The sequence below is a fragment of the Synchiropus splendidus genome, chromosome 2, assembly GCF_027744825.2.
Source record: "Synchiropus splendidus isolate RoL2022-P1 chromosome 2, RoL_Sspl_1.0, whole genome shotgun sequence".
NCBI lineage: Eukaryota > Metazoa > Chordata > Actinopteri > Syngnathiformes > Callionymidae > Synchiropus > Synchiropus splendidus.
The window spans coordinates 17,449,748-17,472,825 of record NC_071335.1 but is presented as its reverse complement, the minus strand read 5'-3'; the positions used below and the strand labels follow the sequence as shown (position 1 = coordinate 17,472,825).

The 23,078-nt window shown below is 41.1% G+C and overlaps 1 protein-coding gene across 2 annotated transcripts in view; it reads left to right on the top strand.

The window, feature by feature from the left end:
* The window catches only part of LOC128754280 (coiled-coil domain-containing protein 85A-like), a 39,442-nt gene extending 16,784 nt beyond the window's left edge, over window positions 1–22,658 (top strand). The window contains exons 3-4 of one of the 2 annotated variants that reach the window (XM_053856782.1): window positions 14,102–14,159; window positions 21,760–22,658. In XM_053856782.1, the coding sequence (XP_053712757.1) occupies window positions 14,102–14,159; window positions 21,760–21,778 (77 nt within the window). In that variant the 3' untranslated portion in view covers window positions 21,779–22,658. The remainder of the gene's footprint in view (window positions 1–14,101; window positions 14,160–21,759) is intronic. The other variant, XM_053856783.1, reaches the window with a different exon arrangement.
* The last annotated feature ends 420 nt before the right edge of the window (window positions 22,659–23,078 follow it).

The following is a 23,078-nucleotide window of genomic DNA, read 5'->3' as shown; positions in this document are numbered from 1 at the left end:
ATGATCTTGGCCTTAATTGTGCAGTAGTTCTGTGGCTCTTTCACAGGTGCAGAAATGACACCTTCATCATTAAGCTTTTTTTTTTTTTTTATTAACATCACGACTCTTTTTTATGGACTAGGAAATACACACATGAATGCAAAAAAGTATGCCACATTATTAAATAACCCCTGATCTTTGTCATATTTAGGGCAACTGTTGAAGTTATTGCTCTTGCTGCTTTGCACTGCACTCTGTAGTGTCTGTCAGAAGAAGGGAAGCAGCATCATCTGATAGAAAAATGGTGATTTTAGGTGCATTTTAGCGGCGCAGCAAATGACTGGAAACGTGCCAGTTCAAATCTGAGGTGAAGAGCTCCAAAAACAGCATCATTTATCAGGAAAACATCATAAATGAAACAGAAAAAGCTTGCGGATTCTTTTTCATGACAGCAGAGTTTGACTCCCGACACTGATTTAGTATAGTTTGACAGGGCAGGGTTGAGAACAGCTGGCCCCTTTTTCTGTGCAGGCATCAGCCATCCATCCATCCATCCATCCATCCCCACTGTAACGTTTGTCACTCTGACATAAACCCCGGCGCAGAGAGAGTTGAAATGCTTCATCATGGATGTCAGCAGACCTCAAGTCGGTAGCATCTCTGTATGTTCTTGTTCTGAAGTGATGAGGCGCTCTGCTGATATAGATATTGAGGTGGGATTCGATTTAAAAAAAAATTCTAGTTAATTCGATAATTTGTGATGAATTAATCTCAATTAATCGCAGTTTAATGGTATTAATATTTGCCACATTTTTCAATTGGAATGAATTTGGTATATTACTGAATCAAATGATGGACCCATACATACATTTATTTTCCATCAGTTTGACAATAGCACAATAAATCACGATGGTGGCTATATTCAAGTTTTTATATCACCTTATTTAAACTAAAGCTCTTTTCATGTCTTCATGTCAATATTTCTATAAGAATTTCAAGTACATTCAGAGTAGTGGAAACCTTGGCCATTGTGTAGTGAAAAACATCCCTGAACAAAAGCAAACAGATGCTTTTGTTTGCTTTTGTTCAGGGATTCCTCCATGTTTGTTGTTGTTGTTATCATCCTAGCTGCCACGTGTCTTGTGCATCAGTGTGATCAGTGGAACTCCTGCACTTACGTGCAAAGACTTGATCAGTCTGATAATAGATGGTGGAAAATGCTATATATAAATTGAACAATTGCGTGTACTCACCCCAAACTGTATAGTCATTGCCACAGAAGTACTAGCAGGGGCACACACTATGCCGCTTTGGAAGACTTTGTAAAACATAGTTGTAGCGTGGAAAGTTAATTCAGAGATGGATGGAATGTGCATGGTCTCATTTGGATGTGCAATGAAAGTATTGTTTTTATTTTGGTGCCCTTGTAATGTGTATAGTGACAAGTACTACGCTTTTATTGTTGTTGTGGATGCATCTGACCTTCCTTCTAATTATTCTGAAACCTCTTTTCACAATAGCTTAGTCGTCCTATCGAACCAAAATTGCTTGTCATACGCGTCTCTAGCATTTCAACATGGCAAGCTTGATTTAAAATAATAATAATAATAGTAGTAAATCAATGGTGAGACTGTCTTTTGTGACACCGTTTATTGCTCTGACCTTTTGTTTAATTCCATTACCTTTCTGTCAGTGGGGAATACGCTTCATTCTGTCGTAAGTATCCAGCACTAGTATTTCCGATATTCCTCCCGCACCTGAATGCATCATCATGTTCAGGTTCAACCATAGATTTATCAAGTGCAGATCTGCAAGCATTTGTCTGAGGTAAGATGTCTTTAGAGGTGAAAATGGAGGCAGAAGAAAAGGTTTGAATCTTTAGCGAAACGACTGCTCTAATGTATCAGGAAAGGAGGGGCAGCTGCTGGCGTGCGATTAGCCTTTTCAGTGACTGGACATCCACCTGAGCCATTGCCTTCCATGGGAAAACACATCCTGCGACATTCATTATAAGATTTATGGCAGAACACTCAACAAACTGTGAGGAAGAGTCCAGGTGCTGTGTGTCTCAGACCTCACACTGGAAGCACAAAGGCACAAACACGCTCTCTTGTCAGGCTACAACGCTCCAATTATTCAGCTCTACTTGAGTGAATTTCATCTCTCCAAAGTCGATTTCAGCCTCCGAGTGGAACACAACGCGCACATCAGAGCTGCGAGTTATTTGCCGTTCCTACCTGCTGCCATCACTCACCTTTTGACAACTCTTATGCAGCAAGAAAGACACTTACCTTTTAGCAATGCAGCACGGTGGCCTTTATAGTGAGCTGCTCACACTGCGTGAACACAGAGAGAGAGGTAGCCGTGAATGTCATTTATGCCCAATACAAAAAGAAAAATCAGGTTTAGCAATGAGAATGAAGCCATTTATTGAGGAGACATAAAAAAGAAAGTCGGATGAGTCAGCAGTTAAGTCAGCGGTGACTTTTCTCGTGCGAGGTGTTGCTAAGAAACTGATCTTTACTTAAACTTGCTTCAGTTTTTTCCTGCCCGTTTGTCAGAAGCAGATATTCAGTCTGTGAGTTTGGATTGTGATGCATCGTAGCTCAGTTGCTTATTACAGTTCATATCATGAGAAGCACATCAGCTTAGCAAGGGCACTTCAAAGCGGAGTGCGTAACAGACTCATTCAGAGTCAAGTCAAGCACTTGCACGGGCAGGTGGTAATTCACTACTAGTCGTGTACTTGTCTGTATGAGGTCAGTACTTGAGAAAATCCACTCATTGACCCTGTCACTTATATGTGTAATCAGTTGTGTTTCATCATTTCTGCTGCGACAACCAAAGCTCCAGGCTTCATTGTAGCCCTGCTGCTCCACACCGGTACCTCAACCATTCATTAGGTGTGGCCAGCTCTCTGCTAACTGCAGAGTGGAGGAGAATGAATCACAGTATTTAAGAGAAAAAGACATGGCTGAAATATTATTACCTCCACTGGAGATAGGTAGATGTTTATCTCTCTGCCTGATCACAAAACAACCCAGAATCAGGAGCTGTTGATGATGGGGCGAGGAAGTGATGGAGGTGTTCTGGACCACCGTCTGGCTCCACAAGTCTTTTAAAGGTTTTGTAACTCTCTGTAGTGATGAGCTGCAGCAGGAGCTCCGACAACTGTGTTGTCTGGTTCCGTAGCGCTACTTCCAACCTGCGTTCCCACTGAGCTCATTGCTATCAATGATATTTCAAATGCAAAAAGCTAATTGTACAGATAAACAAAAGTAGGGTAGGCGATATGACAAACAATATTACATCTCAGTGCTTTGTACTATTTCATGGTGACAATATTTCTGATATTATATTTATATTATATATTTTTTTCTTCTTTTTCTTTCTTTTTCTTTCTATCAATTTGAATTAAAACTCTTGTTTGCAGTACATTTATAGACATTTTGTAGGACCACTGGACATTCTTTTCTTTTGATTATTATTATTATGTATTTATTATTCTGTTATTATTATTATTGTTGTCCTTATTTTTACAATATTAATTTAAGTTTTATATTACAGTTCAGTTAGTCTAATGGTGGAATATGTGGCTGCTTTATGTAGAATGTTACTTTATGAAATCTTTCATTTTGTGAATATTTGCTGCTATGTGGAAGAATGAAGTCTATTTAACTCTTTTGCTACTCTTTTGTTTTCTATAAATTTGAACATTGATGTATATACCTACATGTATATACAACAAGTGTAAGCTGCGAGGTAAATTGTCCATATTTAAGAAAATACCGTAATTTGAACTACATCATCTCAGTGGCTGAGGGTTGTTTTGGCGATTTACAAACTGTCAAATGCAAGTCACTTCATTACCAGCGACTTGGGCACATGTCAGTCTTGCCACTCAACACGAAAATATTAATATCGCACGAAAATATTATAGATGATATATGCCTCTAAAGTTAGCCGATAATCTTAGGCAAAAAAAAAAAAAATAGCTGTCATTTTCTCTGTGTGATCTTATTCACGCTGTGTGTGGTTTGTTAGCCGATTAGAAGTTCACCAAAGGGATAAATTCAAGACGCTGTACTCTTTGAGCTCATTCGGACCCTATAGCTTTGAGTTTCACCTTTGCACCTGAAAGCAGATTATGAGCCAGAAGAGTGAAGAGAACTATAAATAAATGCGTATCGCTGAATAAAACATGGATGGCAGTGCTCCATCCTTTGCCACTCGGGACTGGCACCGATCATCTAAAACAGTTTTTAAATTCTGAAGGAATATGTGTGGACCTCTGTTGTTAAACACACTATTTCGAGCATGATTTATGTTAAGTTATTGTGTTTGTGAAGGAAGAGTGTGACTGAGTGAATGTGGCGTCCTAAAAACATGTACATGCACGTGGAAGTGGCTCCCTAAAAGGTCTTGGAGTAACATATTCTGAGTGTTCTCTTTTGAACTGCATGTATCAGCACCGACAGCCTCTGCCTGGGGGATGAGGAGCTCAGTCCGACCACGTAGCCACCGACAGACAGCCTTACTGAATGTCTGACCGACTGCACGTTAAATGGAAGGTCACTGATCCACCCCGCATCTCCGCAGGCTGTGCTGCTCAGTTGGCCTGAATTATTTATGTGGCAGATTTTGTGGAGGATCAGAGGGAACGGCCATGTGAAATTACCTTTCATTGATCCTGTAAGTTGAGAAAGGAGCGTGGATCAGAAGGCAGCTGAACAAGAATCTGTAGTGGTTATTGTTTAGTTTTGATATCGATTAAAACTTGAATACTTGAACACAGTTACTTAAAATCCAATGATGGTCTCCTATGAAAGACATAAAAAACGTCACTAGAAATTTGTTTTATGCCTCCTTTTTCAATGAAGTGATAAACTGGCAAAAACCACAAGTTCAGCTGCTGCAAAAATATTGTTTTATGGTGATCATTCCTGGAAAGGTGACCTATTTCTGTATTTCATTATTGTTGTTAGTGCACACAACTTTCTTTAGACATTCATGTTGAATTTAGTTATTTTGCCAGTGATGTAAAAATGTTATTAAAATGCCTGCTTTTTGGTGCTTCCAGAATTTAAACTGTCATTTAAACAGTTTACTGATATTAAACAAACTACAAAGTAAACTAAATATTAAAAAATATGTTGTTAACAATAAAAAACATAAAAAAAACATAAGCACAATAAGCATAACTCAGTGTAGAACTATGAAGGAAAATGTGGCTGCAAAACAAAGCTCTCGATTCTGCACACTACGATATACAGTTTGTTCCAGAAGTCGGAGATTGGCAGGCAAGCGACAGCCATAGTTGGCATAGTCTGCGTTGTTGTTCGCATGTAAAGCATCAACAATGAGTATTACGCAATAAAAATATTTGTATATATATATATATATATATATATATATATATATATATATATATATATATATATATATATATATATATGCGCTGAACTATACTAAGCATTCGACCGATTTTGTGAGAAAAAAAGCTAATCGCGTAATGTACAATAATAATGTAAACTTACAACAATGTACACAATATTGCTGGCAGCCTACTCACTGTTTACCCTGGGAGCAGCCATCTTGGATGGCATACTTGCGACTGGGAAATTCTACGTTGGGTGACATCATCGGTGGGTGGAGCTTTCCCAGTTTCCAGGACAACTGGAACACACCACGAGTCACAGGAGCAGACATCATGCCTGTTTGAACGGATTAGCTTGGTTTCTAATGCTGCAACTAAAAACACCAATAACAGTCAAACAGATTGTATTACCCAATATTCTTTTCTTATCAGGACGACTTATTTACGAACATCCTGCATTTCTGAGCAACTGTTTGCTTTGTGAAGTTCAGTCAATGTCTTTTTTTTGTTCAATAAGTTCGACACTACGATTTCAATATAGCTAATATACATTCAATATGTCAGATGATGCTAACTTTGAAAGATGGTAGTGAACCAAAATCTATGTATATGACGTGGCATTTAGCTCTCATGTTGGATCAGTACATACTGTATGTCGGATGAGTAGAAAGTGCACGACCCAGCGGCAAAAGGTATAAAACAGCTTTTTGTTCCCCAAAACCGTGATTCTTGGTCGATGGTTTATTGTTTGCCTCTTGTATTGCTGCTTGAGTCTTGGTCCCTGTGGCCTCCTAACAAAGCTCTTTGATGCCACTAATTGCCCCACAGTGGACTCATATGAAAACAATACTTTACCCCTCTGCAATGTCAGGGCTCTCTGGCAAGCGCAGACTCTGCCCTTTGTGATGGAGGATTTTTAGCTATTGAGTTATAACCTTCAGTGACCAATGCCGTCTGCTATAACTCCTTCGAAACCGTCCTCTCAGGCCTTGGTTTTCAGAGGTGAAGTTTAAGTGAGCTTAAGCTCCATATTATTCCAGTAATGGTGTTATCTTTATGCTCTCGTCTGACCCCCTCCCGTCATTCACAACCAGCGAAATCCAATAAAGGTGTTAACACCTCGCCCATAACTGAATCCACAAACAGCGTGCAAGTGTGTGTTTTGACTGTGGGCCTCACCTTGAGGAGGTCACTGATGCTCTAGTTTCATGAGAATTTGATCATGTCTAAAGTAAAGGGGATTGTGCGCTGGTGTGGGATCGTCGCTCTGCTCCATCACAAGGCAGCAGTTTGTAATCTTGTGATCTTTGTATCTGCTGACTTTCAGACTGCAAATCCATTTAAGCTAATTGCTCTGGTGCTTGGGTGGTCATGGTTTGAGTCTGGAGACTCAGAACAGTGTGAGAGAGGAGGAACAGGAAGAGTATCAGGCATTTTGTTCTTCTGCTTCGAATCTTCACGGCGGATCGATTCCTTCTGTGTTCGCCAACGTTAGCAGTGTAAATGTTGACTGTAGAGGAATTGCCATCGAACACACAAGGCTGGTCGCCGACTGGAATTTTAAACGGTGATATGGAATATCAAACCGTGTCTGATGTCTGGAAAGTCCAGACTTAGTAATAGGATCAAGAAGCCGGGGGCGGCTACCTCCACACAGCAGCGGGTTTGCAAGGCTTCCCAGATGTGTGTTTATTATGAAAGTCACCTGGACAGCATCTGGATCTAATATTGCCTTTCTGGGTCCAGCTATTCACCCTGCACAGAATGTAACAAAAACAAGCATCTGCTATCTGTTTCATCCAACCATCAGCGCTGCCAGAAGGAGAGAACTTGCTGTACTGACTGGGGCTAAAATAAATAACTATTATTTTCAGTAGTAGACAAGACTGCGCAAATTATTGTTTATGACTGAGCTAGAATTATGCATTACACTAATATATATCGTCCAGCAGCTAGGTGATAAAATACTCGCTAGCAAAGAAATATTTCTGTATTTCATTCAACTTTCTTTAGACGTTCATGTTGAATTCAGTTATTTGGAAAGGTCTTACCAGTGTTGTAAAAATGTTATTAAAATGCCTGCTTTTTGATGATTCCGGGATTAAAACTGTCATTTAAACAGTTTACTGATATTAAACAAACTACAAAGTAAACTAAATGTTAAAAAATATGTTGTTAACAATAAAAAAACATAAGCACAATAAGCATAAATCAATGTAGAGCTATGAAGGAAAATTTTGACTGCAAAACAAAGCTCTCGATTCTGCACACTGCGATATACGGTTTGTTACAGATGTCGGAAATTGGCAGGCAAGCGACAGCCATAGTTGGCACAGTCTGCGTTGTTATTCGCATATAAAGCATCAACAATGAGTATTACGCAATAAAAATATTTGTATATATATGCGCCGAACTATACTAAGCAGTAGAAAGTGCACGGTCCAGCCATTAAAATACAAGCAGCACGGCAAAAGGCATAAAACAGATTTTTGTTCCCCAAAACCGTTGATTCTTTACCTCTTGCATTGCTCCTTGAGTCTTGTTAGATTAGATTTACTTTTTTTTGGTCCCATTTTTGCAACAATATTTGTTGTTTAAGTAAGCTGTTTCGTGGGAAGAAGCTAATTTACGGTCCTGTTGTGAAGAACATTATATATATATGGGTAAACTGTCTAACTAGAAGCATTACAGCTCCATGCTGTGCTCACAGCAGTTTTTTTTAATCCAACACCTTCGGGTTGTGAAAATGGGTGGTGTAATACAGAAAAAAAGCTGATGAGTGAAAGAAATTGAAAAAACACAAGTACACGTGCAGAGATCTTGCCCGACACAGCTGTAGGGTGAGCGACACCATTTCCCACTGACAGAAATGATAGAATCCTTACCTCCTTGTCAAATGCAGCATTCACTCATAGCGATGGCGGCGGGATGTTTTGAACAGGGTCCAGAGGTGGTAATAGCGAATTCCTCCCAGTGTAAATACCCCACGAGACTCGGTGTAGGACAAGAGAGTGCACATTGACAGTAACTCCAAATGACTTCAGAAGAACTTGTGGAAAGAAGCATCTGATGTGACTTTAAAATTACAGCGGGCAGTCAAGAGACCATCTCACTTTCATCTTTGCTCAAGACACAACTGCTCCACTTCCTGATTTCCATACTACAGGATGGTTATTCAAAACATGCACACGGCAAGCCGATGGTCAAACACCTTATCCAATGTCAAAAATAGCATTTAGCAGCATTTAGATTGACTTTATTTAATGCACTTTTAGCGTGTTAATTTAAACAGCCTGACTGTGGCTTCCCATTTATTCGTACCTAATGTGTTCATTTCACAGTCACAGCTTCCGGAAATGGTTGGGGCGGGGAAATCAATGTGAACTCCATTTTAAATGAAGCACTTGTCCGCACTATTATGAAGCATCTACAGGCGACCGGGCATGGGTCTGCTGCTGACTCAGCATTTCACTGACAGAAGAACTGAGTCATCGCTGCACACACGCTGTCACTCTTGTTACAGCATCTTGGTGGAAGTTAACACGGCCCAAATGTCCATTCCCACAATCCACCAGCACCAAGGGTTGGTGTCTGAAATTAGACGGCTTGTCCTGGCGTGACATTTGTCCCTAATGTTCGTTCAGTTAAAAAAATCTGTGCACGACCATGTGGAACAATCCAGTTCAAGCGACAACGCAGTCACCTCAGTCCACGCCATGTTGATCTGAATTTGTATCTGTGGATCGGTCCACGCAGTGAAGCACATTTGCAGACGAATGTTCTGTTTTTCATCAAGTTCCGCTGCGTAATGCTCCCTTGTTTATATGAGGGTGTTAAGCGTACGTGCTGTCAGACAGACCCACACGCAGAAACTGCTGGACGGCATCAGCTGCTGGAGAAACTGCACTCAGTGGAACATTTAGCAAATGACTCAATTGTCTTCTGGTGTTCACACCCTCCAAAACAATATCCACCACAACCCCTCTGCTAACCACGAACATCTGTCTCTGTCTCCATGTGTGGAAGTTAAATATATATATCCCTGACACTGCAGATGAGATCTAGAGCCCAGGAATGGCATGAATGTGTTTGTTATGAAAACGAATGGGGCTCCCATCTGGACTGAATCACCTCGCATCAATGGCATTCGGACTAATATTGCACGGTCATTGCCGAAATTCGAGGGTGATTTATGGGCCAAGTTTCATTCCCAGCACAAATGAATGTTGAATTAAAGTCGATGTCATTGGAAAGTGCTGGGTTGTCATTGAGCTGCAACTGGGTTTGTATTGATCGATCAGACAGAACTTTTGTTCTCTCAGCAGACAAACTTTCTTTAGATCCAGGAAAGCAAATTCGCACCTTGCATCTGCTGAGAAGCCTCTGCTTCCGCTATGATATTAATTCCTTTGCACTGACCTCCAAATAAAAATACCCTCTAGCCCACTCACCTCCCAACAACCCTCAACAACAGGAGTTTTTCATAGCTCTCCGTGGCTCCGTGCGTCATCTTCTCCCTCTGATAGTAAACAGATGGAGGGCAAAGGCAGAGGATCTACTGACGGTGGCTCCTGGAACCTTTGGCTGAAATGTGGTCACATGAGAATCATGAATCTTTAATGTGGGATGCTAGTGTGCCGAGGAGAGGGGGAGTAGAAATGTGCTGAAAAGATGATTATGGACTCCCGGGCAGGCTGGAAGAGGAAGAAGGGAAATGGGCGGGGTGTAATTGGAGGAATGCTTAATGAAGTGCTAAGAATGTAATCGCTAGTGTCTACAGTGCAAGTCCAAAGGTGCCAGCTGTCTTAGTTACCTTCTTAGCACAGAGACGCATTTGAACCTTGTCTTTTTGGATCATGGCTGAAGCAAAATATGTTTGCTTAACAATCCTGTAACACCTATTCTGCTCCGTTTCCTCCTGCCGTTGGCTGCGCTATGGAAAAGAAAGTGTTTGGGTTCAAGCCATGTGGTAGTCATCCGTGTCTTGGTATGTACTTGGTATTTATGCGGCCCCAAACATTTGACGCCACTGAAACACCTATGCGGAAGGTTGACTTCCGGATCAGGAATGTCCATCCATCAACACTGGACTCGAAAGTACACTTGTAAAGAGTCACTGTTTGACTCCTTGAGAGTGAGGTCCGGAGTGCTCCCTGCCTCTTGGTCTAGGTGGCAAGGATTGGCTCCAGTAGAAGTGGTAAAGCTCTGGGAACTGGCTTTTACACTATGTATGGACTCAAACCTGGGTCAAAGTCTGCATTGTGCCAAAATCAAATGTGAGCACAAACAAGGCAAACTAAAAGACGACAATTGGCCACAGGACAACATGCTCTCACTTCTAAGGTGTCTCATATTGACGGTTGTCAAGTGGACTTTTTGTTGCATGGTACCATGTTAGGCTTTCATTTTGATCAAATGTTTCCCCTCCTGCAGTACGTGTTTATAACACGTTGATAAACAAAGGTTAGGGTAAGACCACTGCATGATGTCACTTGGGATAAATATCGTACCTCCTTTACCACCTCCATATGTACCAAGTAACATCACGTGTTAGGTCGCTTATTATCGCCACCCTCTGGCCCCGAATAACAAGAACCATCCTTTTCCAACGTCAGGAAATGCCCTAGGAAGGCAAACATTTCATTCAATTGAAAACCAATTGAAAGCGTCAACGTGCGACACAGAAGGCGAAAAAGTCCACTTGACAGCTGTTGTTATGTGATGCTTTGGGAGTGAGAATGTGTATTTGTTGTACAGTTAGTGTTTGGTTGTTAATACAAATGGTTTTAGTACAAAATGTTTTTTTTTTTTCACAAACTATTCTGCGGCAAGCCAAATATTAGTGGAATGAAATGTATCATTTGCTTAGGTTTTGCCATGAGGTTTCGCTGTGAAGTCAGTTCCTAACATAAAATATTGTTTAAATAATGTTAACATTAAATATATATATATACATATATATATATACATCTGCAGTTCCCTGCAGTGTTGCCGTCTGATATGACAGACATACCAAACATTATTCTGCTGTCTCACACGACAGTTGGACGCGCTGGTGGCATCCCAGATGGTTCTGTGTAACAAATTATGTGCCTTTCTCCGCTGTGGGATTTTGAAATTCCCATGTGGCCGCTTGAACACACCACAGGTCATCAAAATGTCACACGACTATCCTCACACAAGCTGGTCCTCACTTTAATGAGTTGATAGATGGTGTTGAAATCATGGGCTCCAGTTTTCTTGCTGACTTTCACCAGTTTGACCAGCCAGAATCGTATTCAAAAATACAACAGATTTATTTCAGGTTGGTGCTCACATTCATGATATATTGTGTTAAAAATCCCAAATATTTGACTTTTTCTACTTTAACATCATGTACTTGAACTTTCTATTGATGCACAATTGAGTTGCTTTCATGAAAGACCACGCTCATCGAAGTATATTAATAGTGAAGGTTTTCTCTAGTTCCTCTAAGTTCACAATAGTACTGTGTTAAATTGATGATCTACTTTTAGTATAGCAGACCCATGATGGGCTATCGATGAGTTAGCATGGGGGAGCAGTAGTCAGAGGTCAGCAGGTGTCCCTCAACCTTTTGTCTGTTGCAGCGTCATACCCGTGCGACCCATGGTAATTACCATATAATTATACTTCCTTCTGCAAGATCCTTGTTGAGTTTTGTATTTTTTGGGGCGGGGGGCTGGGTCACCCATGTTGGAGCAAGATCAGATACCTTGCGCAGGTAGACACCAAAGGAGGACAAGCCGCTTATCTAAACTGATAAGTTTAAAAAACTGTCATGGCTGTCTATGGAATCAGACCCAGTTGCTGAATTGTTACAGGCTGACAGAAGACTCGGGACATCGAGGGTAGATTTAACAAGGTTTATTAAGAATTACACAAGAACTCAGAAGACAAACGAATGGAGAACCAAGGGCACCGATACCAGAACACAGAATGGGAAATACACTCAAGGGCAGGGGAAAAACTGTGAGGACGCAAAGCAACCGTCTGGCAGTGGAACCCAGGTGGAGAAATCAGTGGAGTCTGATCAGAGGAATGGGTTCCAGCTGTGCTGCTGTGAAGCTGAAGAAAGAGAAGGAAAAGGACACGACAGGAACACAGGAAATAACTAAATAAAAACACTAGAGAAACGAAACATGACAAAAACCATGTTCCAGATTTTTTAAAAAATCACCATACTCTTGACAAGAAACCCTTAAAGCGGCAGAGCACAGTGACACTAAATACATATACATTCAGTTATGGTGAATTCTACTTCATGACAAAATGCTATTTTGGTAGTGACTATTGCTGTTGAGCTCAATGCCAAATTGGACCGTATCAGTCGTGTATAAATGAAAGAATCAGTCTCTCATATTAAAAATGATTCTTGTGTGTGTGTCTATATTCGATTGTGCGTTATTGTGCAGATTTATATTTTTAGTCTGGCAGATGGATGGCTCCGTGTCTGGCAAAGACTGCCCGTGTAAATGGGCCCGTAACGTTGCTCAAGTCGATGAACGCACGTGTGTGCGCGGGATTTCACACCCAGCCTCTCGGTGAAGGTTGTCGCTGCTCTGCTTGCTGACACCCGCACCACTGCAGCACAGATTGAAACAGATGATGGGAGTGTGCAAAAGTTGCAGGTGCTTCTTTACACTGCAGAAGACAAAGAGCTGGCTGTTCGCCCAAAAATGAATCTAAAGTAGCAGCATGCTACACCTTGTGCATTTCACACACAGTGAAAAAAAATCTGGATTTGAGTTCACGTTGCCGTTTTTTGATGCATCTTCTGTAATCAAAATACTACTCCGCTCTTTTTCATAATAGTTTCTTCTGGACTAAATTGTGAGTATTTGTCACCTCCAGGGTTGTTTATTAAAATAGTGATGGGGCCATCTGTCTCCTCTATGAAGCGTAATTGGACCATCCCTAATGAGAACCTCAGGAAACAAAACACTAACTCTATGAAGTGTCTCGCATGTGCAGCTGATTCACATTGTCACGTCACACCTTCCCGACACTAATGCAGGGCTTTTTTTAACGGAACAATAATGCGCTTAAGTTGTAGTGATTTCCCGAGTACTTTGCTGTGTCAACACCACAAAAGAGAAAAGCCCTTTCAATCTCTCTGTGTTGTGCAGATTTTCACCTCACGGCCTCGAAGGAGAAAAGCAGTTCAAACGGCCTTTGAAATATTTGCAGGAAAAACAGAAATCCAATATATATCGTGCTGTCCATGCACTCACCAATAAATTATCATAATTACTGGGAGCATGTTTACCATGAGATTATTATGCTGCCAACTGTGAAAAGCTCTGTTGGTCAAGAACGAGTTACATAAGGCGCTTAGGTTTTCATGTTTCCCTCAGAATACACATCAAATAATGAGCCCGGCTCTTTCAAAGCGGATGGATGCGGCTCCTGCCTTCAATTTTTTTTTTTTTTTGTTTAAACTCATCAGCTGTCACTTATGGTCACGTGACACATAAAAGTGCCCGTCTTCCTATTCAGGCAAATGAGGGTGGAAAAAAAAGAGCTCATGAATGTTCATGTTCGACAACAAAGAGTTCCCATGCATTTCAATGGAGCAAATCGATTGTGTTCTACTTTTGTTTATGAGGCGTTTTAGTTGCACATGAATCGTTTGTTGAATGAGACTCTATTCTCTTGTCAAAACAAGCTGTTAAATTCTCTTCCTCTGTCACTTTCTTCCTCTCCCTTGCTCCCTCTTTGTTGCAGCTTTGATATCCGCCGGCTGCTGCACCAACAACTGTAGAAACGTCAAGCTATGGGACAGGTAAGCTTTCTGCTTGACAAACACCATCCATACGTAGAGAAGCACGTTAAGCAGTGTCAACGGGGGCTTTGCAGTTTCCCTTTTTGCTTGAGCTGAGGGATGTAGAGGTGCTTCATCATCCACTGCCACCAGCACCGGCAATAAGGTGAAGCACACTCAGACTTTTAAATAGAAAAGAGCTAGTTATGGTGCATGTAATTCCTTCCTAAAAATGTTTATTTGTGGAGTTTTTAACAAATGGTAAGTGTCATTTCATTAGCGCCGCGTGATATTGACGTGATTCCACACCAGAACATTTCCAAACAAATAGATTGAGCCAACTGTGGACCGTTGTTTTACTTGGTCCAGATGGATTCCGACATACTGTTAGGCCTAAATAATTTCAATCCAATAAAATAACTAGTGGAATATGATTTGAAGTGCAGGGTACTAGTGAATGTTTAAGAGGAAGCAGGGGATTTGGTATAGAGTGACCCGAAACACCCGCCTCCCGGCATCTGGTGTGGGGGTGAGACGGTCGGCTACCGTGCTATGTGCTGGCTCAGAGGGGTAAAGGTTGTGGAGGGGTGGTGGAAGAAAGGATATTCGGGCCTCAGCGGAAAAGATAAAGTGCTGAACTATTATGGGCTATTTGCATCCAAATACCACCCATGGATGATGAACTGAAAATCTACATGTATACATGTTACCACATTTAGACTGTTGTAATTCCATTAGTTGAGACATAAAGTACGCTTGTTTATGGACATGAACCAACAACAACAGGCCATGCTGTCAGCCATGGAGTAAGCACTGTCACCAAACAGGAGGCAGAGGAGGAACCGCCTGGACCATACGAATGGATGACATGTAGCTAAGTTTCTTTCTCCTTTGTTGAAGTCCAGATTGTTGTTTCTGCTTGTCCCTTTGGTTTATATGCTACTAGTAAAAAGTCAGTACCTCCTGTTCTTTCTAGCAAAGTAATCTTTACGGAGCGAAAATGCACTTCCATAAAATGTCTTCCAGGCCTCACGGAATTCTTCCTAATCTCACCTTGGTTAGTATAGCAGTTGCCTTACGAGAAGCTCACAAGTTCAAGTGCATTTTCAGGCAGAAATGGTTGTTAGTGACATAATGTTTTTGCCGGGTGATTGACTGGTGGCTTGCTCTTCCCCGTCCAACACCATCACAAGAATATTTGGAAGTAAACAAGGTGGTGACATCACATATGGATGACATCCAGTAGCGGGTTAAGGCCCAAAAAAATAGCTGTACCATAATTTCAAAAAGTAAATCCTCTTGGCTCAGTCGTGGTCCCCCTACTGGAAAAGCCCTTGAAACAGTTCAGGGAAAAAAAGGTTGAATAGGAAGCTAAATATCACAGACCATTGCAGGACATTTAGAAAATTCAATTGTTACTCACATGGTTTACTCCCACTTTTCTATTCTTGCATCTACTTTCCCAGAAATCCGATATTATATCCTGATATCCAGAGGACACCATCTTGCCTTTTAGAAAGGTTATTTGGATGTGTCGCTGAGCATGACCGGTGTCTTCTCATGCTCAGGTGAGATCTGGGTGGGTTTACAGCAGGACAGCTGAGCTAGAGGTGACCCCGTCCTGCATGCCACGTCTTACTACTTCAATCATCCCTCAGTGGGAGGGCGAGATGCCCAAGTCAATATTTAATGATGAAGACGACCCTTGGAGGATATTCACGTCCTTGTGGCCACGCATCAAAAAAAAAGCACACGCTGTTATTCGCAGAAATGTCCCGTCCTTATCTCTGACTGATGACGGAAACTCTCTCGACGTTCAGTGTACACATGCAGGTCGAGTTTCAAAGAACGTCGTCTATCAAAGAGGAAGCAGAAAGGAAGGTGTTTCCCTGGAGAACACACTCAGATTATTTCAAAGACGTAGTAGCTTCTTTATCACTGCTTGATTTATGCCACATCCAAAAATCTGGACTACTATACTCAGACTTTGTAGTCTTTCCCTTGGCAAAAAATGTGTCCATTTGTTCTTTTCCAAAAAGAGAACTTGTCAGTAAACAAACAATCTCATGAGCTCTCATCTTAACTGAAACAGCAGGCTGCTGCACACATCCTGTCTCACGTCGAGGAAGAGAGGGCTTCTCATGAACCAATCTGCCCGTGGGACCTGCACCTGAGGGTCACTATGAACCATGGTGGAAAAGTACACACAACAGCAAAAAGCACAGACAGTATTCACACTAGACATTTAGAAACACGCTGCCTTTCTCTGTCCCTTAATATTCAATTTGTTATTTTGAATTTTCCGGTGACACCATGACGGTGAAATTCATTCCACTGCTCAGCATATGAACGACTCACAATCCAATATAACAATGACACAATACATCTCTTAAAGCTCAAGCAACAATGATGCCACACCTGGCAGCGGTGGAAGGTGGATTTTGGCATTAGGCTTGGATGCCATTTCCATTAGGTAGGATACCATTTCCCACACCACAGGCAATGTACCTGAACATTGAACGCATCATTGAACAATTTTTCATATTTTGGGCAAACATGAGGTGAACGTCCTGTATTATTGTCTGACTAACAACAAACTATGAATGCATTCATTCTGGTCTCTGTTTCACTTCGTTCAGTCAGGTGCCAAATTTCTACATTGTTCCAAGCGAAAACACATTGTAAACAGCCCTTAATATTGAGTGGAATAGCATTTAGTCCGGCCAAGATGTGTGAGTTTGACTTCACCCAATGGAGCTGAGTGACACAGAGTCGAACAATGTGATTCTGGTCAATGCACTGCGCACCGGTAGGTGCTGTGCCTGCCTGCCTCATCTGGAACACACTCAACACTGGCCACTAGCCACATCACCTCCTGCAACAAAGAAAGAAAACGAAAAAGCAGTGTTGAGGTGACTGGAGAAGGTGGTGTCGCAACACAAATTTGTTCTAAAGAGGATGGGAATAACCACACATATATGTGCAAACATTGCCGCTGGCTCTTATTTCCTACCTCAGCCTGGTTCCTACCTCCATTTGTGTCAGTAAAATGTTCTATATACCACTGTAATGTTTTTCTTTAATAATTAAAAAAGACCATTCCAGTTGCAATTGTATTCCTCATGTTGTGGCTCGCAGCAGCTACCAGTCTGACCAAGAGGACAATGGGAAATGCTGCTCCCCATGGATATGGATATGGATTGAAAATTTGGTATTCAGATGAATTTAAACACATAGTAATATCCTACAAATATTCGCTGTCTGTATTTCTGTATGAGCTTTGGTAGTGATATTAAAAGATAATCTTTCTTTCTATGATCTATCTATCGACCTATAAATGAAGAAAACGTGTGTGTGGCTGTTGGCCACTGCTAGTAGGTAAAAACAGAACAACCTACATTCTATAAGCAGCAAGCTAAACGCTGCTAGTGTGGACTACAATTGTGCGCTTATTACAGTAAAGTAAATGATGAATTGGAGCTTTACTAACCTAATCGGAATTCACACCAATGACACAGCAAATAAGTCAATATGGTAGATATGGCGTTTTGTCAATAAAGTCAGATGTTTATCAGCCTAATAAAGGAGAAAACACACATTTTCCTGCAGCTCCCAGCTGCTCACCTCAGTGTTCTGGGAGTCTGAGAAGTTGTTTTCTGAACGATGTTGTGTTTTTACTGGCCGGCATTTATCATGTTTGTGTGGAGTCGAGATGTACATGTAGTTTCCGGCATCTAGCGCCGAGTCGCCCGAGGCGAGAAGCTCACTGAGAGTTTCCCGAGACAAAGTGCAGGTCACCAGCAGGGAACAAGTCCGCGGCCAAAACCCGACTCGCTTGTGTTCACATCGCCGACTTCTGAGCCGAAAGAGCTTCGTCTTGAGACAGAACCCGCAGTGTGAAAGCGCCCTAAAGTACTTTCCGCCATTATCATCATTTTTAACTTTATGTAATATCCACTTCTTACATTACTGACATCACTGTGGGTCGACATTAATTACATCATTATTACAATTAGTTAATTACAACAAAAATGTAATTTAACTTAATTTAATATTATAACATTTTATTTCTTATACAAATATTTTGAAGAGTTTAAATATGGTAATATAAAATATAGCCACCATTGTGATTTATTGTGCTGTTGTCAAAGTGATGTAAAATAAACAATATTTTGTTGTTGAAATGTATGTATGCAGTAATATACCAAATTCATTCAAATTGAAAAATGTGGCTTCTTGTTGCAAATATTCTTATTCCATTCAACTGTGATTAATTGAGATTAAATTCTCTAATTTACTAGATATATTTTCTCCATTTCCTTGTTTTCGGTCTGCTAATCCTTCTCATAATACATTTCTTCTTGGTGGTTTGCTGGTAGTCATTGCAATTCCTGCCCTGTAAATAGTGAGCTGTTGTTGTGACTTGGTTCTTCCTTTTGCTTGTCTAGTGAGAGCAAGACCGTTCCACTGGAGCAGCTCTACACTGGCGACAGGAAACAAATCTTGTTATTCAACGCTTTGCAAGCTCGGCATCCCAGAATGACTCGATACCATCTGAATTCAATTTAGATTAAATATGAATGATGTGGTGGCAAGTCAACCAGGGCAACAAATGTGCCCTGCCACGGCTGTGACACTGAAACTGGTCAGCTGACCGGCATTATTTGTGTGACCCATTTTTGAGCTGAAGAGCTTTGACTTTCATTTCTCACCAACCAACAGGCCAAAGGACACTCATCCAAAAATAATCCAGTGGCACTGAATATTTGCGCTCACTCATTTTTAAAATGTATCTTATTACTTGTGTGTTATTGTGTATTGGAGCCGCTCGTTCCTATTAAATAAATGCATGGGAACACGGAAGTAGCACCTTAGTTGTCAAAAGCACCTCATTATTTCATCTTTTCATCTCCACCTCCTTGGCATTCTCTCGCTCGCCTGGCTCAGAATTGACTGCACGCTGGGAAGAAAAAGTAAATATCGCTCAATAGATGATTTGTGAGTGGAGAGCAGCAGCGAGGTTGTGCGAAGGCTGCAGAGTGAAGTGTCCCTGAGCTCATGACGTGCTGGAGATCTGACGCAGCCCAAAACAAAAGGACTTGTCATTGATAGGCAAAACATTGTGCCTCGCTGATTTATGCCTTGCCTCCTCGTCCCGTGTTTATTTCATTTGCATGCATCGATCCATGTGTCCCGAGATTCGTCGCCGGTGACAAACGAGGCGTTTAACAAATAGCCCTGTTAACAGTTAATGCGTCCGAGTTAACAGGCAAGATCGAGGAAAATCCAATAGGCTTCATTGTTTCTGAGTGGAATGTAAAAACACAGTTCAATTATGTTTTGACTCACCCTTTAGCCATCAAGTATGAAGATACAGACACTGGATTATGTGGACTCAAAGCATCCATTTGGTCAATAAAACCCCAGTGTCTACGATGGAGAGTGCATGTTTGAATCCTCTGTTTATTGGAGTAGATTCAAAAAACTGAGTACTAACTGTGGCGTTTGCCTGGCCAGTAATGCATGTTTAAATTGTCAAACTCAAGACCAAGAAAAGTCCCACAGTGCACTGCAACATTTTATGCTCTTTACATGTTCAGTCATTTTGCATTTTACGTATCCAAATAAACGTATCCATATCAGATTTTATTTTTTAAGTGTCATTGTTGACTGTTGCGTACATGGATTTATGGAGTATGAATGTGAGTGCTGCCAACAGCGTCAGCAGAAGATGAAGACCTTCTTTAGCTTCAATGAAGTGTTTGTACTCCGGAGGTATTGATGCCAATGATAGACTTGGGAAAGATGGCTGAAATATTTAAATCCAAGAAGAATACAACATTTAGGATCAAGATAAGAGAGACACCAGCGATGTGCTCTTACTTCAAGATGAGACCTTCGAAACTAATGATGTGTTTGGAAATACATATCTGAGCAAGAGAGAAATCCAGGGAGGCTGTGACAGGATGAACAAACATCTTCTTTCTTGTTCTTTGTGCTGTGATTGTTCTGAATATACTTAAAGCGCAACGAATATACTGACTTAAGAGTCTTTTAAGTAGGGATGTCCTGATACGAGTAGTGACATATTTGCTGATATACAATACCGATACAAATACTTAGTAGCCATTTTAATGACAGCCATTTTAAATGATGCTCAATGTACTGTACGTGCTGGCGTTTCATATCTAAGATCCTGGTACTGACCACTGTTTTACGTATTCAGTGCTCCCTCATTTCTTTTCATTCCGCAATAGTTGAAGGACCATAATGGGAGGGATTAGCAGCACCATGATGTAACAGCAGGTTAGCGCACTGTAACGCAGATCATCAGAGAACATCAGAGTCTCTGTAACTACTACTCATTGGATGGAAACCTAACTTACAGTACTGAGGGTTTTCTTGAATTAAGCCCACATCTGAGTCATTTCTCTTGCAGCGGAGCTGGACCAGGTGGTAAATCAGATGGTTAGAAACAGTGCGTCTGCAGTCTTGTCGGGGCAGATGCACGGGTGCATCTCTTCTACAGTAAAATGTAAATAACGTCTGATTCATGTCACCTTTCATGGCACGATTTTATGTCCGTGCAGATTACAAGCATATACAGGAGTTACCGAGATTTGTCATATGAGAGACGGCGAGTGTGCCAACAGAACCGGCGACCACCCGAATTTGTGGGAGAGTAGACAGCTGGGTAAAAACCTGCAATGTACTGAATCCGTGAAATGTAGCGAGGTCAGTAGTAGGTATCAGGTGCTGTCTTGTGCCAGTACTTACGAGTATGAGTACAGTGAAGTAGCCAAGTATCGAAGCGAGTACCGTTACTGGTGTCAGTATCGGGACGTCCCTATTTTAAAGTGATGTTGGACACCTATTGAACACGTCAGTATGTGTTTGATTTTTTTTGGAATTCATGCTTTAAATTTCCGAAATAATCTCAGTTGGATAAGATCGGCAGGTAATTTTGCAGTGTGGTACTCATCGTTTCACAGGATTTAATATTCATAAGCACCGGTTGAATAGTTAATATGGATCATCGAAGTAAAAGTTGGCCAACGTACATTGGAGCTGGACTCTCTGCTGTTAAGAAAGGTGACACAAGATCTGAAGAGAATACTGTACACACTGTATGGATGTACACTTGACCATGAGCTCCTTCCCACAGCACCAAAAATAAGAAAAAAAAGAGCCACAAAATCTTCAGCCCCTCTTTCTTCAACTGACACATTGCTACAGTACAAACATCTTGGAGCACTGGGGCACACTCTCTCTCACTGACCATCTCACATTCAACTGACTGAACAGTTTGTACGAGCACTTCTCACCACCTTGAGGAGGGTTTTCAGATTATTTTGGACTTTTCTAAATAAAGTGGTCGATATTCTCATTGAACACTTTTCTCTCTGTGGCCCGCAATATCAACATGCGTAAGGGATGTTCGTTTTGGGCCACACCATTTGACCTACTGGGCCAGATCTGGCCCCGGGGCCTTGAGTTGGACTCTGGAATCTTGTTTGTTTACAGTCTGATAAATGTCCTGTAACGATGATTATAGACAAATCATGCAAAACTATGATCCACACACATTTAACGCTGTGTCTTTTCTCTTCTTTACGCTCAGCTTTGATGCCTCGTCCTGACCCAAGCACAGTCAGAAGGACTCGCCAAAAGTGAGACGCTGCAGTGACGCAGATCTCCTGCCTCACTAGCCTTGATAGTCACGGAGGCCCCTGGATGCTGCGCTCCATGGCTCAATCCATGGATTGGATCATATCCACAGCCCTGACACACACCCCGCCGCCCAACCCCCCCTCCATCTTTTCATTCCCACACAAGAAGAGGTCGAGGTGGAGCTGGGGTCGGTGTGTAAAACAAGACTGCTGCGAATGAACGGATTGATCTCTCCCTGCCAACTGTGACACGGCTACCTCCCGGAGAGTGACCTGGAGGAAACCAAGGGGACTAGTATGTGTTGCAACCCTCTGTTTACAGTGCAAACGTTGCTGGAGAGGCACACGAGACGAACTATTAAAACTCATATTCCTTTCCTTCCTATTTATCTCTGGATATTCCTCACGTTTAAATTACGGACTGGTGTAATCTGTAATTCTTTCTCCTTCTATTGCTCCCCTTTCATTCCTTCTTGTTAAATTTGAATTGAAATTGTTAAGCGTTTCAGCGGAACTTCAAGACTATAACATAACATGCTAGTCGAAATGTTTTTCGTGAAGACAAAAAAACTCTTTAAATCTGTGTCTTAAACCGAGATAATGGACATTAATAGCTGCTGACAGATGTTGTAGTTCTATAAGATGCAACGTTCAGGTGTTATTTTTTTCTATTGACCTCCTTGACACCCCCCGTGAAGCGCCTGTATTCAAGCTGCGGGACAATTATACATTTCTTCCTGTCCTTTTTTTTACAAAAGGAAAAAAAATCTAGTTAAAAAGTAGATCAATGGATTAGTTTTCTATATATCTAAATATATATATGATATTATTATTTTTGACGTAATTGTATTAGCACTATTATATGAAGATGCATACAATATACAGTATATATATGAATAATAAACACAATCTTTTATGTACAAGTGGCTGTCTTTTTTGTTTGCATTTTGCTGCAATCCACAACTCATACGCACAATATGTATTTTCAAAATTGCATAGTTGGATAGGATCATTATTGACGTCCGTTTCATTTCCTTGTTGACTCTACAACATTTTGTTGGGAAAAAGGTAACATTTTAGATTGGGGAACATGTATTAACTATTAATAAACAAAGGACTTGCTTATAAATGGTAAATATTAAGTAATTATGATGCTCATATCAGTGAACTTTTGGTGACCATTTGTGTGTTAAATGTAGTCAGACTTCACAAGACACGAATAAGTACTTTATAATGATTTAGTACAGGCAAATTTACTGCTAATACAGGT